This window comes from Pavona decussata, unplaced genomic scaffold (assembly GCF_977016875.1).
Source record: "Pavona decussata unplaced genomic scaffold, jaPavDecu1.1 SCAFFOLD_224, whole genome shotgun sequence".
NCBI lineage: Eukaryota > Metazoa > Cnidaria > Anthozoa > Scleractinia > Agariciidae > Pavona > Pavona decussata.
Window position 1 is genome coordinate 132,070 of NW_028145629.1, and position 18,890 is coordinate 150,959.

An 18,890-nucleotide genomic window follows, 5' to 3' on the forward strand; every position below is an offset into this window, starting at 1 on the left:
GTCTATTAATGGTCCAGCTGGAAGATGACTTTTGTTGAAGTGTTAAGTTTATGGCCGTATTAAAAGTCAAGTCACAGTAAAGCAGCACATATAGACTTGCTCAAGAATTCTTTCTGGAGGAAGGGAAAAAAACCAAGCGCGAGAGTAGATGCTTGGGGGAGCGCGAGCGAGAAGGAGGTGGCGAGACAACAAGGAAGCGAAGAATTTTGAGAAGGTCTAAGCAACAGGTAACAATACAAATCTTGTTATTGACACAATATTACCCGTGAATGAATGACCATATCCGGACTTGCTGACAGAATGTAGGTCTGGCTATTTCGGGCCCCTCCCAATTTCAAAGGGAAAAGCCCTGGGAACGAGGTTGATCAGATTGGACATTGAAACTTATCAAAATGCTAGCTGTTCGATCAACCTTGCATCTTTCAAGTTATCCAATGCTGATCCTGATCCTGATCCGGCTACAAATTGTCCTGTTTGTAGAAATTAAGGGGTCCTTGTCGGGGGGAGGGGGGGGGGGGGAGTACTCCCCTATATAAGCCGGTATGTGCCGCTCCAAAGGGTATGGTTTTGGAGCCATTTTGGTCTGAAAAAGGGTAGAGATTTTAACCATTTTGGTCTGTAAGTCTGAAAGCGGGTATGGATTTTACGGAAACGGGTATGGACTATACAAACCAGGTATGAAAATGGGTATTCAGTAAAAACGAAAAAAATGAAATGAAAATGAAAATGAAAACTGTGTTTGCAAGGACCACCTTGACAAAGTAAAAGTACCGGATCCTGTAGTGAAGGATCTAATCAGCGAAACAAAGGGTCTGTCTCAAACATACCCTGAAGAAGAAAGGTCGCGCCTTTCGAAATATTGGAAAATATAATTTCCTGACCGTGAAACCAGCCTTGCTCTTTTTTTTTTTAGATTATTTGTTAACCGGAACTTTACATATTTTAGTCTGATATAGGGTCAGGAGCTTGAAGAACCGAGCTGTACACCCACAAAAAATTCCGAGAAGTAACCCCGGGGTCCTTATCAAGTACACGGCAGAATACTTTGAAATTAAAATCGTCTCTGTTTATATGGAAAACCCTGAAATAGTAACGTCATTTTCTGAAGCATTAACTGTTATTTGACAAGGAGCCACCTTGAATCGAACCTAATTATATAAGACATTGCCATCACTAATTCGGATGCTCTGCCACTGAGCTACAGAAAACTCGCGGGAGCTAATTCGTGCTAAGGTCATCTAACTAGGTTCATGTGACAAACATCCTGCATACTGTTAGGATTTGGATTCACCTTACAATGATGTCGCATAGGCTTTCCGACAATGTTAATTGAAGTAGCTGTATATGTACACAGCCAGCCAAGAAAAGGGGCCGTCATATTGAATGTTCTTGATGCTCAGCACCCGAGGGGACCCAAGTGAGCCAGGAGGCCGGGGGGGGGGGGGGGGTGCTTCTCAGCGTTGGTGTTAAAAACGTCAGAAACTATAGAGATTTAGAATCACGTTTACAGCAAACGGTAAACGTGAGATTCGCGTTAATGTTTTCTTGAACAAATGAGTACACAAGTAGATGAGAATGCTGCAAAATAATTCTGGCCTTTGATGCTAATCCAAAAGTACTCAATTTTACTGAGATGTCATGCGGGTATAAGGGTAGTAATAATAGTGTCGGTTTAGTAACGAAAGGCGAAGATAAACGGTACAGACAAGAATCAGAACTCAAACAACAATCAGAAAATGTATTCAATATGGCGACCGCATTACAAAGGTTCTTTCCATGTGACTTGCGCGCGCATACATTGTTAACAAAGATCGCATGACAGATTAGGCAACAATAACAAACAAAACAAAATAAGATTAAAGTTCAAGACAAGTCAAGTCTATTCAACATCCTCCGGGGGCGCGCGGATGCATCTCGCCCAATTTGAGATTCTCCTCATAGCCTCAGTAGTTGCAGCTCGTCTCGGTCTAGTGGGCGGAACTGCAGCAGGTTGCTGTTCAGGACGGTCATGCGACGCAACACTAGGGACAGTGGTAGTTGTGGTGATTTCAAGTGGGTACAGTTTAGTCACTGGTCGGTTGGTGTACCCGGTACTTGTGCGAATGTGCGCTGCCCGGACAAGGCCATCACTTCCCCTAATCAGATTCTCTATAACAGCTAGCTTCCAGGTTGACCTAGGACCCTCGTTATGGACCAACACAACGTCTCCTGACTTGATCGACTGCTCATTGGTCCCAGTTGTTCTGTGAAATTCACGAAGAGAGGTAAGGTACTCGTGTCTCCATCTGTTCCAGAAACGTTCGAGGATACGGGCTTGTGTTGTTACACGTTGCCTCATGTCAGATGCACTTCCATAGTCGGGATCAGATGGATCATCGTCAGCAACAGGGTAAGGCAATGAGGTAATTCTTCTCCCGTGTAGAAGATGTGAGGGTGTTAATGGTTCTTCGTCTGCAGAATCGCTGGATACATAGGTGATAGGGCGATCATTTAGAATGGCTTCCACTTCAACGGTGAGTGTCTGGAGCTCTGTTAGTGTGACAGATGTCTTGCCAATTGTCTTCTTTATGGCTCTCTTTGTCAGTCCGATGAGTCGTTCCCAGAAGCCTCCGTACCAGGGGACACGTTTAGGGATAAACTTCCACTCGACACCTTGTCGGCTGAACTGTTCCTTTAGTGACGGAGATTGGAATAGCTCATTGAGTGTTTCTGCAGAAGCGAGGTAGGTAGAGGCATTGTCAGATATCATGTGATGTGGAAGAGATCTGCGACTTGAGAATCGCCGGAAGGCTTGAGGAAAACTTTTCTCTGAGAGGTCACTGACTACTTCCAAATGTACTGCCCTGGTGACAGCGCAGGTGAAGAGACAGATGTAGCTCTTGGTAACGCCATTTTCTGATCGCACATAAAGGGGTCCCGTGAAGTCTACTCCAGTTACTGAAAAGGGTGTCGCTTCTTGGACTCTCAGTTTGGGTAAGGGCGCAGGATCCGGAGCTCTGAAGGCTGTTCCTTCCACCTTGCGACAGGTCACACAGCGGCGAAGAAGCTTCCTTACATACTGGCGTGCTGCAGTTATCCAGAAGTTTTGGCGTAGCGACGTCACTACCGCGTTGACACCAGAGTGGAGTTGCTTCCTGTGGGCTTCGTATACGACCAGTGCTGTGAAAGGGTGGTTGGGCGGAAGCAGGTAGGGAAATTTTGCTGAATCTGTAAGTGGAGCATTATGTATCCTCCCCCCACAACGAAGAAAGCCGTCAGAATCGAGGAACAAGCGAAGCTGTCTCACTAAGGTTAGACGAGTACTTGAATTGGACCGTAGATTAGCAATCTCATCTGCATAAATTAGCGCTTGAGAGTTCTGGATCCATTTGCGTTGGGCTGTTTTCCTCTCTTGTACAGATGGTGGACCCACTGTTTTTGCTGCAGGGTTTTGCAAGTTCTTCACAAACCGTAGAACGTATGCTGTCACAGCGAGCAAGCTGGAGAGAGTGCTAAATCTGGACACATCAATGAGATTGTGGATGCCTGGCTGCTTCTCCACTAGATCTGTCTGAGTAGTACCATCGGTCATGGTCACTGTATTGTTGACTGCGGTGTCAGTGTCTTCCACATGAGTGATATTGGAGAGTTGCAGATGAAGACTCGTTGAGTAATTCCAAGATGGCCATTGCTCGACGAATGGTAACCATTGGGGACCATGTAGCCAAAGAGAGGAAGTGCGAAGCTGTGTGGCATTGATCCCACGAGTAAGCATGTCAGCAGGATTGTCATGAGTTGGACAATGACTCCAGACAGTAACAGGGAACAACTTCTTGATCTCTTGGGTGCGGTTTGCCGTAAACTGCTTTAGGGGTTTCGCGCTGTGTAACCAGTGGAGGACTATCTCGCTGTCGGACCACAACTTGACTGTAAGGTTGGGAAATCTTGAATGGAGGGCTCCTGATACAAAGTGGGCTAGTCTTGCACAGATCGATGCTGCCATGAGTTCTAACTGGGGAAGTGTCAGTTCCTTCAAAGGGGCAACACGTGACTTCGACATGATGAATGAGGAATGGTGATCATTAGAGATGAAGGCGACTGCTCTATACGCCTTGGGGCTGGCGTCAGCAAACACATGTAGGTAGATGGGTTGTGCTTCGGTCTGCATTTGTGGGAAGAAGCACCTTGGCAAGACTAGTTTGTTAGCCTATTGAATATCTCGGGCAATATCGTTCCACTTGGCTTCGAGGTCTGCCGGAAGTGGTTCGTCCCATTCAAGTTTCCTCTGCCATAGCTCTTGGATCAGGAGTTTGGCTTTCACGGTTACAGGAGATAAGTGTCCCAAAGGATCATAGATTCTTGAGGAGAGTTGTAACACATCACATTTGGAGACAGGTCGACTTGATTGAGGGGCTATTTCCTTAGGAACAAGATAGAGGGTATCATGGAATGGATCCCATCGCAAACCGAGAATGTTTACAACAGTGTTTGTGTCCGCTGTTTGATCCTTCTTGGTTTGTTCACAAAGTAATGGGCTATTTGATGCCCACGAGCGCAAGTTAAAGTTGGCTGCGGACATGATGGATCTTGACTCTTGGTAATAGTGTAAGATGTCAGTTTCATGGTCACGTCCTGAAATGACATTGTCCACATACATATTGTTCTTCATGTCCTTGGCCACAGGTGAGGTGTAGTTTTCCAGGTGATGATGCAGTGTAGCATGTAACATGAAGGGGGAACTTGTTGAACCAAACAGGACCGTCTTGAAACGAAAGACTTGAAATTCACTTTCTGGATTGGTGGTGTCTGACAACCAGAAGAATCTGGTAAAGTCCCGGTCACCTTCGTCAAGACCGACATGGAGAAAGGCCTTCTCGATATCAGTGGACAGGCCATAAGTGAAGGTACGAAATCTGATGATGATGGAGCACATATCAGTTAGGAATGGAGGGCCAACCACAAGACAGTCGTTCAGGCTTGGAGAGTTGGTTGAGGAACGGTAGCTGCAATCGAAAACAACTCTGATGGGTGTGGTAGCTGACTCTTTCTTGACTGCATGATGCGGTAAATAATGTGCTCTATCCAGGCTAGTCACATTGTCAACCCTTTCAATAAATCCACGCTTCTCGTGCTCTTCGATTATCTCGCCATAGGATCTGAGGAGGTTGGGTGTCTGAGCAATGCGACGTACCATAGCGCGTGTACGGTGAGCGCAGTTACCATAGTTGGATGGTAGTGGGGGAGAATCTACTTTCCATGGAAATTTGGCATTGTAGCTACCATCAGACATTCTTGTGATTGATGAACTCTGGAAGTGTTGTAGGAAGGATTGATGTTCATCCGTCTCTGTAGGTGGTGAGATGCCGAGAGACTCCAAGGACCAGAAATGCTCAAGGTCACGTTCTACCTCCATTGTGGAAGACAGTGTTTGTAGCAGGTTGACAACGGTATCAGTGTGATTCACAGAGTTAGTCTGTAGTGGGCCAGAGACAAGGTAACCGAGTTTCGATTCTACGGCAGTTGGGCCTTGACCACGGATGACAATGTCTTTCACTATGTCCCAATAGTGGTCCGCACCAATAAGGAGGGAGATCTCAAAGTTCTCGTCTGACGTCACAGGGTGAGCGAGTTGAAGACCCCTTAGGTGGGGTACGGTATGGAGCTGTTGACGGAAACGATTCTGAAGTGGTGTGGCGATCTGTTCAACCACAAGTACACGCAGTGGTATTTGCTCTCCACAAACGGTGACAATATTGATGTTGGCAACAGGTAAGTGTCTGCTGGATGATGAGTGTGCACCAAAGGCTGACAAGGCAATAGATTCCTTCTCAGTGTAACGTACGCCCAGTTGATTAGCTAGGGTCTGGGTGATGAAGGAGCGTTGTGCACCCTCGTCGAAGAGGATGTTAGCCTCACAGTGAGTAAGGTCATGGCCAACAGTTGCTATGGCGGTTTTCAAGAGTGCGAGTTGACCATGGTTGACTGTACTGTTTGCTGGATTAATCGGGGCAAGAGAGGCATGTACTTGAGAGGGTAGTTCTCCTGTAGAAGTTTGAGGACTGTGAGCAGGAGCAGTGCCCCTCATAGTCTGAGGGCTGGTGGGGGGATTGGTGGGACCCAAACAGAGGCTTGTGTGATGTTTTCCCTTACATTTATGGCAACGGAATCTTGACTGGCACACGGAAGACTTATGGTTTCCAAGACAGTTGAAACAGTGTCCGAGACTCTTAACCCTTGCCCATCTCTCCCGAGGATCCGTGATTACTTGACAGTTGTAGGAGGGGTGGGGACCCTTGCAGAAGAGACAACTTTTGAGTGTTGGGTTATTCTGTTTCCCGGGATGTGGGTGTTTCCCTTGTGTTTGAGTGAGGAAAGAACCAGTAACTGTAGGGGAGCCTCCGTAGGGTGGGTCATTAAGTTGGACACCTGCTTCAAGGATTCGAATTTCCTTTACAATGGCTTCTCTCAGCTCCTGGAACTTCCATTCAGGGTTGTCATGTTCACGAGCTAAGTTCCTTCTCAACTCATGTGGTAGTTTTCCTAGGATAATTGGGACAAGGAGATCCCCGAAGGTTTCGTGTGACCTCCCAAGAGATTCCAGACCTCTGACATGATTCTCCATAGTGTCGTAAAACAGTTGCAGGCTTGATAGTTGATTGGTGGGGTTTGGTATGTCTAGGAGAGCTTGCATGTGGGCACTAATTATCTTGCTGGGTTGCCCAAAACGTTCCTTGAGAAGTTTAATAGCCTGTTCATAATTATTGTTGTAAGTGGGAAACCAGCTATGGCCCTTGAAGCATCCCCCACTAGTTGGGCCTTTAAGTAACTAAACTTCTGCACTCCCCCCAGAGCAGTGTGGGAATGAACTGCTGCATCAAATGAGTCCCAAAATGTGAACCAGTTGAGGGGGTTGCCTGAGAAAGTAGGTAGATTTAGCTTGGGAAGACGGCTAGTGTGGTTAGCATTCACTTGAGGGACCAGTGGCGGTGACTGCGTGTTCAGGGGTGGTTGAGGGTTCAGTAGGGTTGTATTAGTTACAGAGGTACTTTCTTGAATCCCTGAAGAGCCAGTATTTGTAGGGTCGAGTGGTACGAGTGGTGTTTCATTGTTCGCCATTTGCGGAGATTCTTGGAGGGTAGCAGGGGAAGGAGACTGATTAGAATTCTTATCAGTTACCGTCAAGTGAATAAATCTACTTATCTGGCTGGATGTCTCTTGTATCTCATCATGAATTTCCTCCGTCTCAAAAATTTCCTGCTCGATGTCTTTCGGTTCATCGATGAGGGCCGCGATTTTTTCATCAAGTCCCTTGAGGATGGAATTCTTCCGTGTAAGTTGTTCAATGATGCTATTTAGCGAGGTGACATCCATTTCGGTGGGTTTCTCCTTCTTCATAAGATCCTTTGCCTTGTTTAGGGTCTTCGTTAAATGAGCTCGATATCCCGCACGAGAAGAGATAAGTTTCGGTAGAGTTTCCGCCATTCTGAGTCGTACTATCCTGGTCTCGGCACCAAAATGTCATGCGGGTATAAGGGTAGTAATAATAGTGTCGGTTTAGTAACGAAAGGCGAAGATAAACGGTACAGACAAGAATCAGAACTCCAACAACAATCAGAAAATGTATTCATTATGGCGACCGCATTACAAAGGTTCTTGCCATGTGACTTGCGCGCGCATACATTGTTAACAAAGATCGCATGACAGATTAGGCACGAACAAAACAAAATAAGATTAAAGTTCAAGACAAGTCAAGTCTATTCAACATGAGAAACCGAAAACTGCGTGCGGTAAATATAGGATAAACATGGTCACGTGATCATTTCTGCCGTTTACCCTTCTCCAAAATGGCGGCAACAGATTTGATTGAGTTAAAATTGAACTGAATGAAAAACTGCATGATACCAGCACTAGAAAGAACTCCTTAACTTTAGTAACCTTGCAAAGTTTCAGCATATTAGGTGTTGTATCAGCTTAGGAAATATAAGATGAAATTTGACAAATTTACAGACGTTTGTATGACTGGGGGTATTACGGCATACCCCCAGTCATGCAAACGTTTCAACTTACATTTTTGTCAGCTGATATTACACCTGATATGTTGAAAATTTTCAGGGTTACTAAAGTGCTGGTATGAGTTTTTAATTTTAACTTATTTGAATTTTTGGCCGCCATTTTGGAGAAGGGTCTATCTCTTAAACCGCGAACGTGACAGCAAGCACTAGTCATGTGACCGCCAGCGGTCTGTGATTAGCCGGTGGTGTCACAAAAGGAAACGCTCTAAACTGTTTATTAATGAAGGCTTTTAATTAAAGATTATATCAAAGGAAACACCTTAAGCCATACAACTTTGATGCTTCTGATCAAGACAAAAATTCGAGGAACAAATACATGTTTCCACAACTTTGCAGACAGGCATATAATTTACATCAAACATTTTTCTTAATTATTTTACAATGAAAAACCTGTAGTGGGAACATACCTTCAAAATAGTCTTTAACAATCCTTCAGACAGACATTTGACTCTCAATATGGAAATACAAAGAGCACCACATGAAAGCACTGCTCAGTAGCTTTCGTTGGAACGTCACCAAAGATCCCATTAGTTTCGAATTTATCAATGGTTAAAGAGGGGAAAGTTTTTCCAACATTTCGAGAGGACAAAACAGGAAGGCAAGAACAAAGCATCAATTCACAGGAACAGGAATCATTGTTGCCCAAATTATTATCGCGTTAATTTTCCTCTATAATTAAACCTTAAGTAAATACAAATCGTATTCAACAGTACCACGAAAGAAGCTTAACCGACAGGCAAATTCCTTCTCAGTGCCGAACGATGGTAACTGTAAACCGACAAACGCTTAAACATATTCCTAACATATGGCTAAAAACAGTCTATACAGAACCATTACAAATAAAAAAAGGCCACGACTGTGCTGATCTGACACTGCTGACAACTAACAATAGGGAACTTAAACAACAATCGCTCTGCACGTTCGTTGTACACTTTTAGTCTGGTACATTTGTTTGCCGTCCCTGCAAAACAACAACGTGAAATGACCAAATTCAAGGTTTGTGGAGAACGTGAGTACAGGACGGTTCGCCCTTTTTGTACAAGTTGAATTGAACGAGTTGGAATAATCGCGAAGTAGTTTAAACAACATGAATTTATATCTCAGTTCAAGTGACGTTTTCGTTGGTCTTGCCGTCGTCCCTGCTTGAGTTCCCTAATTAGCAATTGGCACGACCTTGTGGTCGGCCTACTCTTAAATCCGCCACCGGGGAAAAGGACAAATTAATGCCCATACATCAAGGCCTAAAGGAGAAATATAACAGAGCTTCTCTCCCATTGAATCAAAGCCTTTCCAATGTTTTTCAGGTTTTAGCTGTACGTGTAAGTTGTAACTTTCATACGCTGAAATTCAGTTTCTGAAGTAAGCGAAAGGTTTAAACGGTTTAAATTAGGCTCTTTAGTTTGACTCAATTGACTAACTACGGACTGTAATTGTTTGAATAAAACATCCGCTCAGTTTTTTTTCTGATTCAGGATTCATCGCACTGTTTGCGCCTGTTCTGCCTGGCAAGAGTAATAACTTAATTGTTGGTTGTAGGATACGGATTTTTTTGTGGGGGATGGGAGGGTGGCTAGGCAAACAAAACATACTGCAAAGGCGTTACAGAAGAAAAATTATCGTGCATAGGAAAGAGAAGGTAAAAAATATCGTGCAAACAAGTTAAAGAAATTCATACAAAGCAAAGCAAAACAATTTAGGCTGAGAACAAATCGGCCCACCATCCTCCCCCCTTAAAACATAAAGTTCCGTCTATCGAAACCCGCTCAACAAGACTGAATAACCGTTAACTCCTTGGATGTCCAGTTTCTTACAGGTCACGATGGCGAACAGCCGAGATTCGTCGTATCTCAATAGCACCATCAGTGGTTTCCACACCGATATCAGAATCGTCGGTGCTTCCCTGCCCTACGCGATTCCAAGAGCAGCTGCACAGATTCAACAAAGTGATCCTGAACTTTGAGTTGAGGAAAACGTACAGGATTGGGTTGTATACCACGGACGTTTTGGCCATCATCTCTGGAATCATGGAGTAGGCTGGGGCGACACTTTCATGGCCAAGGAATGAACCTACCATGCTGGAAATAGCGTAGGGAGACCAGCTGATAATAAACGCCAATGTCATGGCTATCACGATCCGCAGTGTCCTTCTTCTGGTTCTCAGTTGCCTCAGTAAGGCTGGATCTCCTGCTTGTTGCGGTACGGACGAACCTTTGATGTACCTGGCAAGAAGGGAATATTGTTCTTTAATTGATTGGTTGATTGATTGATTGATTGATTGATTGATTGATTGATTGACTGATTGACTGATTGACTGATTGACTGATTGACTGACTGACTGATTGACTGACTGACTGACTGATTGATTGATTGATTGCTTGATTGATTGATTGATTGACTGATTGACTGATTGACTGACTGACTGATTGATTGATTGATTGATTGATTGATTGATTGATTGACTGATTGACTGATTGACTGACTGACTGATTGATTGATTGATTGATTGATTGATTGATTGATTGATTGCTTGCTTGCTTGCTTGCTTGATTGATTGATTGATTGATTGATTGATTGATTGATTGATTGATTGATTGATTCACCAATGGGTTAACTTAAGGAGTTAATTCAGATAGGGGCTCATAGTCATGGGCTCCTGACACGTGCAAACTATGCATACGAGGGCATGAAAATGCACCAAAACAGGAACGGGGAATGTCTAACCTATATATCCCGGCATAGCTGCAGACGATTACAAGCAAGGGGAAGAAAAATCCGAACAGAAGCAGGTAGATGATGTAGCTTTGGTCAACCATCTTTTGTGAGTACCAGTCAGGGTGACAACTGACCCGCGAGGGAATGGGGATGAATCTGTTCCAACCCATTGCTGGAGGTGCTGTCAGCGCAATGGCGTATATCCAGGTGCCTTGGAAAAAAGTGCACTAAATGAGTATTTGTGTTTACACATTTAACGTCTTCTAGGGTCAGAGTTTCATCTGAACGTGAATGATCTGGTATTTTAGTTCTTGTTATACAAATAACTTTTCAATCAACTTTCGCTTACAACCGTTGATTACTATTTACCAAAAGGCCTTTAACCGAGCATAAAGTGCAAATATATGGCATGGCATATGTAACTTAAGTGTACCTTCACTCCTAATTAGAACAAATCCTTCTGCTTTCATATCAAGGCCCTTTGAACCTTCCTCGACAATAGGATCAAAACAAGCAAGTAAAGATTCAAACCCAGGCCACACCAGAGGGTGGCTGTTGCTCCTAACGCTGGGCCACCACCCCTCCCCCCAGGATACGACAGTCATCTTTTTACAATAAGTCCCGATACGCCTTAGTATACGACACCAGATACGAGTAGACCGTAACTCCCCTCTCTCATAATCCCCATTTTTGGAGGAAGAAAGTTGTTAAGGCTTCCCCTCCCCCCTCCTCCAACCCGCCGCTTATGACCGAATAGCTGATGACCGATGCTCAAGCTCTCTATCGTGCCTTTATGACTAATTGGCCATTTCCGAGTTGCTGTAAGCCTCGTTATGAAAGCGAGGCTAAGTGCAAAACTTTTCACATGAAAATTAGTTTTGTTTGCATACGAATGAAAACTTTTTTTCATAATAAAAACTTTGCACTTAGCCTCTCTTTCATAGTGAGGTTTAAAGCAACTCGGAAAGGGCCTATTGGCTCCTTCGTCCCTCAATCGACGGAAATTACGTTTTCTCACCTGAAATTAGCAACGTCTCTACTTTTCCACTCATCCTGTTTTGTTCCGCTACCTCATTTTTCACGACGCCATGATACGAAAGGATTCCCATGATAGAAAGGGTAGCTATGGACGCAAGGCCGGTTACACAGTTGATAATAGCCAACCAGATACAAACACCTGGCGTCTCGCCTGTGTTGGCGAAATCCGCAGTGTTGTAGTTCACAGCTACTGTGTATCCCAGTAAGCACACCAAAAGATCTACAAACAAAAATTAAAATTTTATTTCCACATGCGTTCGATTCGAACCTCTTGTAAGGCGAGAATACTATTCGGAACACTCGCTTAGAGTTGTCCGATTATCATTAAGAAATGGGACCACATCAAAGCGATTTTTACCGTGCTGGAATTAACAATAGGCTTCTTTTTCTCGTACAAGACACAGAAACAGTGTTCCGAATTACCTCTCTTCACTCAGATCTTCTAAAACACAGGTCTTCGGCTTTTCCTTGTCTCCTCACTTCTCTTTGAGTTAGTGGAAATTTTAACTTGTAACAATTTCTTCCACCGACTGTATTTTTGTTTTGTAAGCAGCTGCCTAAGTTGAGAACTCGTGTTCCGTTCGTATCCAGCTGTTTGAGTGTGTATTTTTTCCCTTGCAAGTTACTTTCAACGTCTAAAGTCACTCACTAAAGCTTACAAACGGCATGTTCTAAAGTGGCACCACCACCCCTTGAGGGGGTGTGGCGGGGGTGGATAACCTATGAACAGGCTTAGCAACGAATTGCTCGGCAACTTTTGATCTTTATAGGGCAACTTTTTTACTTTGAAGCAACTTTTTTCACTTTGGAGCAACTTATTACTGAGAGAACTGCTTTTCGTGTATTTTTCTAATAATAATAACAATAATAATAATAATAATAATAACAACAACAATAATAATAATTTCTATAGCGCAAATTCAAGTAGAGTTTTCAAATGCGCTTTTCAAATGCGCTTTACTATATCGAGAAACAACGACAACAACAACAACAACAACACTTTATTAAAAACAGAGAGTTACAAGTTAGGTATATACCTACCCGAAAATAGCTAAAGCTTAGAAATAGTTTGTATTTAGCAAGTTTTTATGTTATTTCTTTTTTTCACTATTGGGGGGATCTAGATATTTTTCATTAGGTTTTTATTTTCTGGTCGCATTTTCTGGTTGAAAGGGACTAAGCATCATAATTTTGGTGGTCACCGTTTGCATAGATCACGTTTCAAGATAGTGGTTGCGGACGATAATGATTCCAGCTCAGAATGTTCTGTCGAGGAGTAAGGACCAATTCTAAATTGCCGAAGCTAAGAGTACTAAGAATTGCAAATTTTGATTGGTTTTCGATCTTTCAAACCAAAATAACCAAGATACAAGCATATTTTTGCCTTATTTTCTCAAGGACGCTCAAGTTTAAGGCAACGTTTGCGAAGAATGGGCAACTTTCGGGCAACGTTTGGCGTTTTGGAAGGCATTTTTGTGAGGAAAAATGGAGCAACTTGTGGCTTCCTCAACCTATGATGGTACTTAAGAAGAGGAAGTTGAAAACTACACGGCGAAATGCGGATGAGGCGAATTAAAAGCTGAAAGCAAACAAACATGTTATCGTACTAGTATACACGGCATTCATGAAAAACAGGTTTTAGTTAGATTAGTTGTAGTTAGGTTTTGAATTTTGTTTAGGACGGTTAGGTTATTTCAAATTTTTATACTCCTGGTAGATTTTACCGTGTTTAAATAAAGATTTATTCTATTCTATTCTAAACAAACAAAGTGCAATAAGGAAGGTCGACAGTTCCTCTTAAAATCCATACCTGCTACGCACAGGTTCACCATGAGACTTGTCATACTCTTGTTACGGTGTTCCGGGTGCAGAAGGACGATAAGGGTCAGCGTATTTCCCACGAGGCCCATGCTCAGTATAATAAACATGGAGGCACCATAATATGCATACAGCTGCCTCCCGCCATGAAGTTCATATGCCGACACCATGATTGGCTTGTTTAAGTCACGTGTCTGTTTTCTTTGTTACTTGTCAATGTGGATTTTTTTGTGTTTTTGAAGTTGCTTTCAGCTGTGGCAGAAACAGAAAAAACACTGTTTGAGAGGGAAAGAAATTTGGTTATTAAGTTGCTTCTTTTTTGTTTCTGAATACAAATTTTATTTGCAATGAACAGATTATAGCATATACAAGAAAAAAATTACATACAGTAGTACCTGGTACAGATAGAAAAAAAGAGAAAAAAAAGCGCATTTCACTAAAAGTATATGAGCCACTTTCATCGTAAGTTAAATTTAATGTTTTTTAGTAGGATGTGTGAGAGAGAGGATATAACAAAAAAAGAAAGTGGTTTTTAGGGTTTATATCCATTTATTCAAAGGTTCCCATGTTTTTTATTAGGTAACTGGTCATAACAAGTTTGTTGGAAGAGGACCCACCTTGTCTGGGTTGGAGGGTTATCCAAGACACCACCTATCTCGTGAACATTACCGACAAAATTTTATTGGCTTTAAAATTTGAGTTGACACAGAAATATTCAGCTAGCAAGAGTTAGCATTGCTAGATAAACAAGGAAAGTGAGGTTTGAATCTCACTGTCATATTTTACTGCGGGATAGAGGGGTGGCTATGCAATAAAGATATCATATTTTCAGGTTGAGGAAGAGGGGGTGCAAGGTGAGACCACCATCTATCTTGGGGTTTGGTGGGTCTTGTTCGAGTATAGTCGTTTTGACCACTTCCCTTAGTTGATTACTATGATGATACTGGCTTATTCGATACAAGATCTAACTCTTTGTATCTTTTTAGTAGGCTCAGCTAAGATAGTCTTGCGTTGAGTTAGTTTACTGGATTGCCAGATCAAATATCTTGCAATTAGCAGACAGATTTATGAGCCCCATGACTCACTTTTTATTTAGTTGCTTCTTATCGGCAAGCACTTAGAGACCGCACATTTTGCAACACAGCAGTTCTGTTTTAAATTGGGCGAACCACTAGTCAACTACTGCTTACTGCATGATCATACTTATCTAAAATATTTTGTTTCATCTATACTCAACTTTATTTAAATTCACGATCTCACAAGCTTCTAGCTTTAGACAAGAGAGAATGCTTTAGATTGATTGAAAGGACGCTCGGCCCCACAGATGATTAGTGACTCGATCGAGCATAGGTTGCTCTCTACATTGTCGTTTTGTTTTCTAAGAAAATAATCTAACTCTTTGTCTCTCTAGACCCAGATGCATAAATGGGTACTGGGCTATAAATACTGTTTGTTTCTTGTTGTTGTTTTTTGCTACAAGCTACTGAGAAAACAGTTTACGTTTTCCACCTGTGTCGGCCACCTGAAACTTAATTCTGTAAGAAGAAAGGCTTTATCCATTTAGTCGACTAGCCTTGTTTTCATTTCCAATCTCGCAATCTCATTGGTAGACCAAAAACGTCGGGTGATGGCGCAAGAAGCAAGCAGTACTAGTGAGACTACTTTGAGAAATTGTAGACAGTTCTGACAAGGGAATTGAAACTTGTCGAGTAGCGAATTGATTGTCAGAGGAACATATAAACTAACCGGAAAATTATTCCCTGTCTACGGTTTCTGTTTTCTGTCGGAGTGAAAAGTAAAAGCAAGCGAGCAGTGAGACTACTTTGAGAAAAATTGTAGACAATTCTGACTAGGGAATTGAAACTTGTCGAGTAGTGAATTAATTGTCAGAGGAAATTTGATAAATGGACCGGAAAATTATTTCCTGTCTACGGTTTCTGTTTTCTGTCGGAGTGAAAATTAAAGTGAAAATTTCTGTGCGAATGAAACGGGAAAAAGTGGATTCGGAACGTCGTTCGCCGTTCCGGAAAGTTTTGCGTTCAACCGCATGTTTATTGCACCTGGAAAGGGCGCAAGGTCCTGTCGTATGCATTACATTAAATCATATATTGCAACACAGAAAAAAGAAACATGAGATTTGTATTTCATATCAAAGGAATGCCTTACCTATAACCTGTTGTTCTGCCTGTGCGTTTTCGTTCGGTTGTTTTCCACTGTTTGCCTCTATTTACATGATAATTTCTGTTCGCAGATGAAGCCGATCAAATAATTAACGAATGTGGCTTGAATTTGATCGAATCTCAGCCGGAAAGAGAGGCCTTTTTCAATGCACACTGTGTTAGTAGGTCGAAGTGCGCACTTTGTTTTTCCGGCGTCGAATGCCGGTATAAAGAGCAATTTTTTTTACTTAATGGCTGTTCAAAGACAAAACACGTACAAGTGGTTGTCAGAATATATCCACAAAAAATGAATTAATCAGTTCTGTGTTTTTGGAGCTTGTGAGTTAAATTCGGCACGACATGATCGCGGCACTTGCAACAATGCTGTGAATTTTAATTTACAAATGCTTCCTTTTATAGTTAGGTTGTAAAATTTCCATATTCAGCACAACTCCTCTGGCAAAACAGGTTGATGGCTCTCACAGCACGAGCTTACTTACATTTCGGAAGGTGAGTACCTTATTTTAGCGAATTTTCGTTGCTTTTTCTTAACCCACAAACGCTTTATTAACTGTGAAACGTCGATAAATACTCCTGCTCGAGAAACAATAACCTAAGGTTACGTTTGATTGACCGTATCCCGGAATAAGAATAAGCGGAATAGCTGTTAGATTTCTCTTTTTTAAAAGTAAATTTGAGACTCCGTTTCTGCAAACTTCCGCTGATATACGATATCCATTTTGCATGCCATTAACTCTTGTCATCGTTGTATGTATATTCCTATTCAGAATAGAGTCAATCAAACGCACTCTGAATAAACTCGCGTAGGATCTCTTTGCATTATTGAGAGCTAGTAGGAGGCTTTCCACCCAAACCATCGCATTCGCCTGGAAAGTTTCTACGGGTAAACAATTTTGCATTGGTAAACTATTGTCGTACAAAATATGATCTTACGGTAGTGGTCCTCGTCAACCAACAAAGGCAAAACAAAATTTACTGAGCCGTGTACTGCAGTGAACTGAAACGTCACTCAGTCTGCCTCGAAATTGTCAAGGTGTTCTCTGAAGGAGTTTAAAGGGGGCAGTGTCAATTATGTTTAGTGTTTCTTTGAATAGCCAAAAAACGTTTAAATGTGCAAATAATGTTTTAGTTTTGTTAACAATAACCCTACAAGTGCACAGAAACAAGTATCATTCATCTTTGGCTGAGGATGGCTAAGATGGAAATGGATTGTATAACTTGAAAAAATAGGCCATTTGTTAGAAGGAAAGAGGTTCTTAATCAAATATTTAAGCAGTTTAAACCAAAATACAACAACATTTCTCTGATAGTACCCTTTTAAGTGTCGGAGGCGTTGAGAAAGTTTAAGTTACGTCAAGACAAGTATGCTTTTAGCTTAAAATGAAGAATTTACGATTTTGAGTTAACATTTGAGTTCAAATAAAAAATTGTTCTTATATGGACGCTTTGTGAGCTCCGTTTGTCAGCTTTTTGCCACTCAGGTTTTGTTTAGATTCGCTTCAACGAATACGATAACATTTTGAGGCATTCAACCGTAAAGAGATCGTGCCAATTAAGTAATAGTCCGGCTAAGAAGTAGGCAGGGAGCTGGTAAAATCAATTCAGAAGGCGCTTTATTGCTAAAGTGTGTTTTAGTTGACAAGTGCCTCTATGGTATGTCGCCATCGTACCCACTCTCAGAGTTTAGGCATGCCCATCAAATTCATAGCTATATATAACACCAGCTGCCATCATGATCTGCTGCGCCTTCTACTTGCAAAAACTGCTAAATATCAGATAAATGGTGCTTGCGCATTGCCTCGAAACATCAGGTAAATAAAGGAGCTTAGCGAATTTAAGATTAAGTTTAAACGCCATCTTAAGCAATAATACCTGCCGTCAGTGATATTTTATATGAAGTTATAGCATAACCTATATGTAACTGTATAGATTAATATTATGTGATGTAAATTTATGTTGCCTGTAAATTTTGTTGGATTTGTGTTTTTAGGGCTTCATTTAATTGTGCTTTTTGCAAAGCAATAACTCTATAAAAGCCCCAACAATAGCTTCTACAGTTCAAAATATACTTTGTCATTCACTGTCGCCAATGTCAAACAAATTGTGTATGGAATATATATATATATATATATATATATATATATATATATATATATATATACCTGGATTTTTGAAAACGTGACTCCCAGAAATTGGGCACATTTTGAGACCTTCTAGGCTGAAGGAATATGCTAGTCATTAATAAGACTTCAATTAGGGTTTATCACAAGATTTTAAGCAAGGTCAAAGAATAGTATGGGAGAGAAAAACGAAAGAGGCCTTTCTTTGGAATTAGACATGACACTAATTAAAAACATCTGCATGAAATGAAACATGACCTGTGAACCTCCTACAAAATGTGTCAGAATTTAGCGATGATTAACCGCGCCAACGCATCGAAAATCTGGCCCAAAACCCGGTCTTTTAGCGCTCAAGTCTAGCTTTCTTCAACAGGATCGGCCTCTTGAGAGAAAGACAGCGTTTCAAATTGATTTTTTATGTTCATACTAGATTCATGCTGCACGCGAACTAGGATCACGGCGACCGAACATCTGCAGGAAACTATTTTTGAAACTCGAGAGCGGAAATACCACCCAAAATCGCATATCTCGACTAATCGATCACTAGCCTAACGACGCTACAGTTATAAGGGTGAAAAATAATCGAATAGCTTTTCAAACTCACGCTTTTTGAAGGGAAAATCCTTGCCCATCCTTGCTAGTGTTTTCATACTAACTTAAGTTCCCGGATGTTGAAATCAACATTTGAAAAGGGAAGGGTTAGCGCCCTTTTCTACCACAAAAATATACTAAGTCTTTGGCTGGGTAACAAATTCGCAGAAATTTCACGTTGGCCGAAAAGAAATCATCCCTAAGACCTACTTTTTAAAGCCAAAGACTGTCACCTCCTCAAGCAAAGCACACAACATACTACCCTTTACAGTTCACGCCCGAGTAACTGAAAGTTGCCCGTTTAGCTTAAAAAAGAACTAAATAGGCAGCATGTTAGACGAGGCAGGACGCTGCACTCGTAAGACTTTTTCCTTCATTAG

The 18,890-nt window shown here is 41.9% G+C and overlaps 2 protein-coding genes and 1 pseudogene across 2 annotated transcripts; all 3 read right to left on the reverse strand.

Annotated features, from left to right (window-relative positions):
- Positions 1–1,879: 1,879 nt before the first annotated feature.
- Positions 1,880–4,147, reverse strand: LOC146458975 (uncharacterized). The gene has a single exon (XM_085090085.1). It carries the CDS (start codon positions 4,145–4,147, stop codon positions 1,880–1,882), a length of 2,268 nt encoding a protein of 755 aa, XP_084946211.1.
- Positions 4,148–4,186: 39 nt separating this feature from the next.
- Positions 4,187–7,659, reverse strand: LOC146458976 (uncharacterized; annotated as a pseudogene).
- Positions 7,660–8,264: 605 nt separating this feature from the next.
- On the reverse strand, positions 8,265–13,869 carry LOC146458977 (pinopsin-like). Its single transcript, XM_085090086.1, has 4 exons — positions 13,612–13,869; positions 11,782–12,021; positions 10,773–10,974; positions 8,265–10,270 (listed from the first exon to the last, which is right to left on the reverse strand). The coding sequence occupies exons 1-4, from the start codon at positions 13,787–13,789 to the stop codon at positions 9,859–9,861; spliced, it is 1,032 nt and encodes a 343-aa protein (XP_084946212.1). The 5' UTR covers positions 13,790–13,869; the 3' UTR covers positions 8,265–9,858.
- Between the last annotated feature and the right edge of the window lie 5,021 nt (positions 13,870–18,890).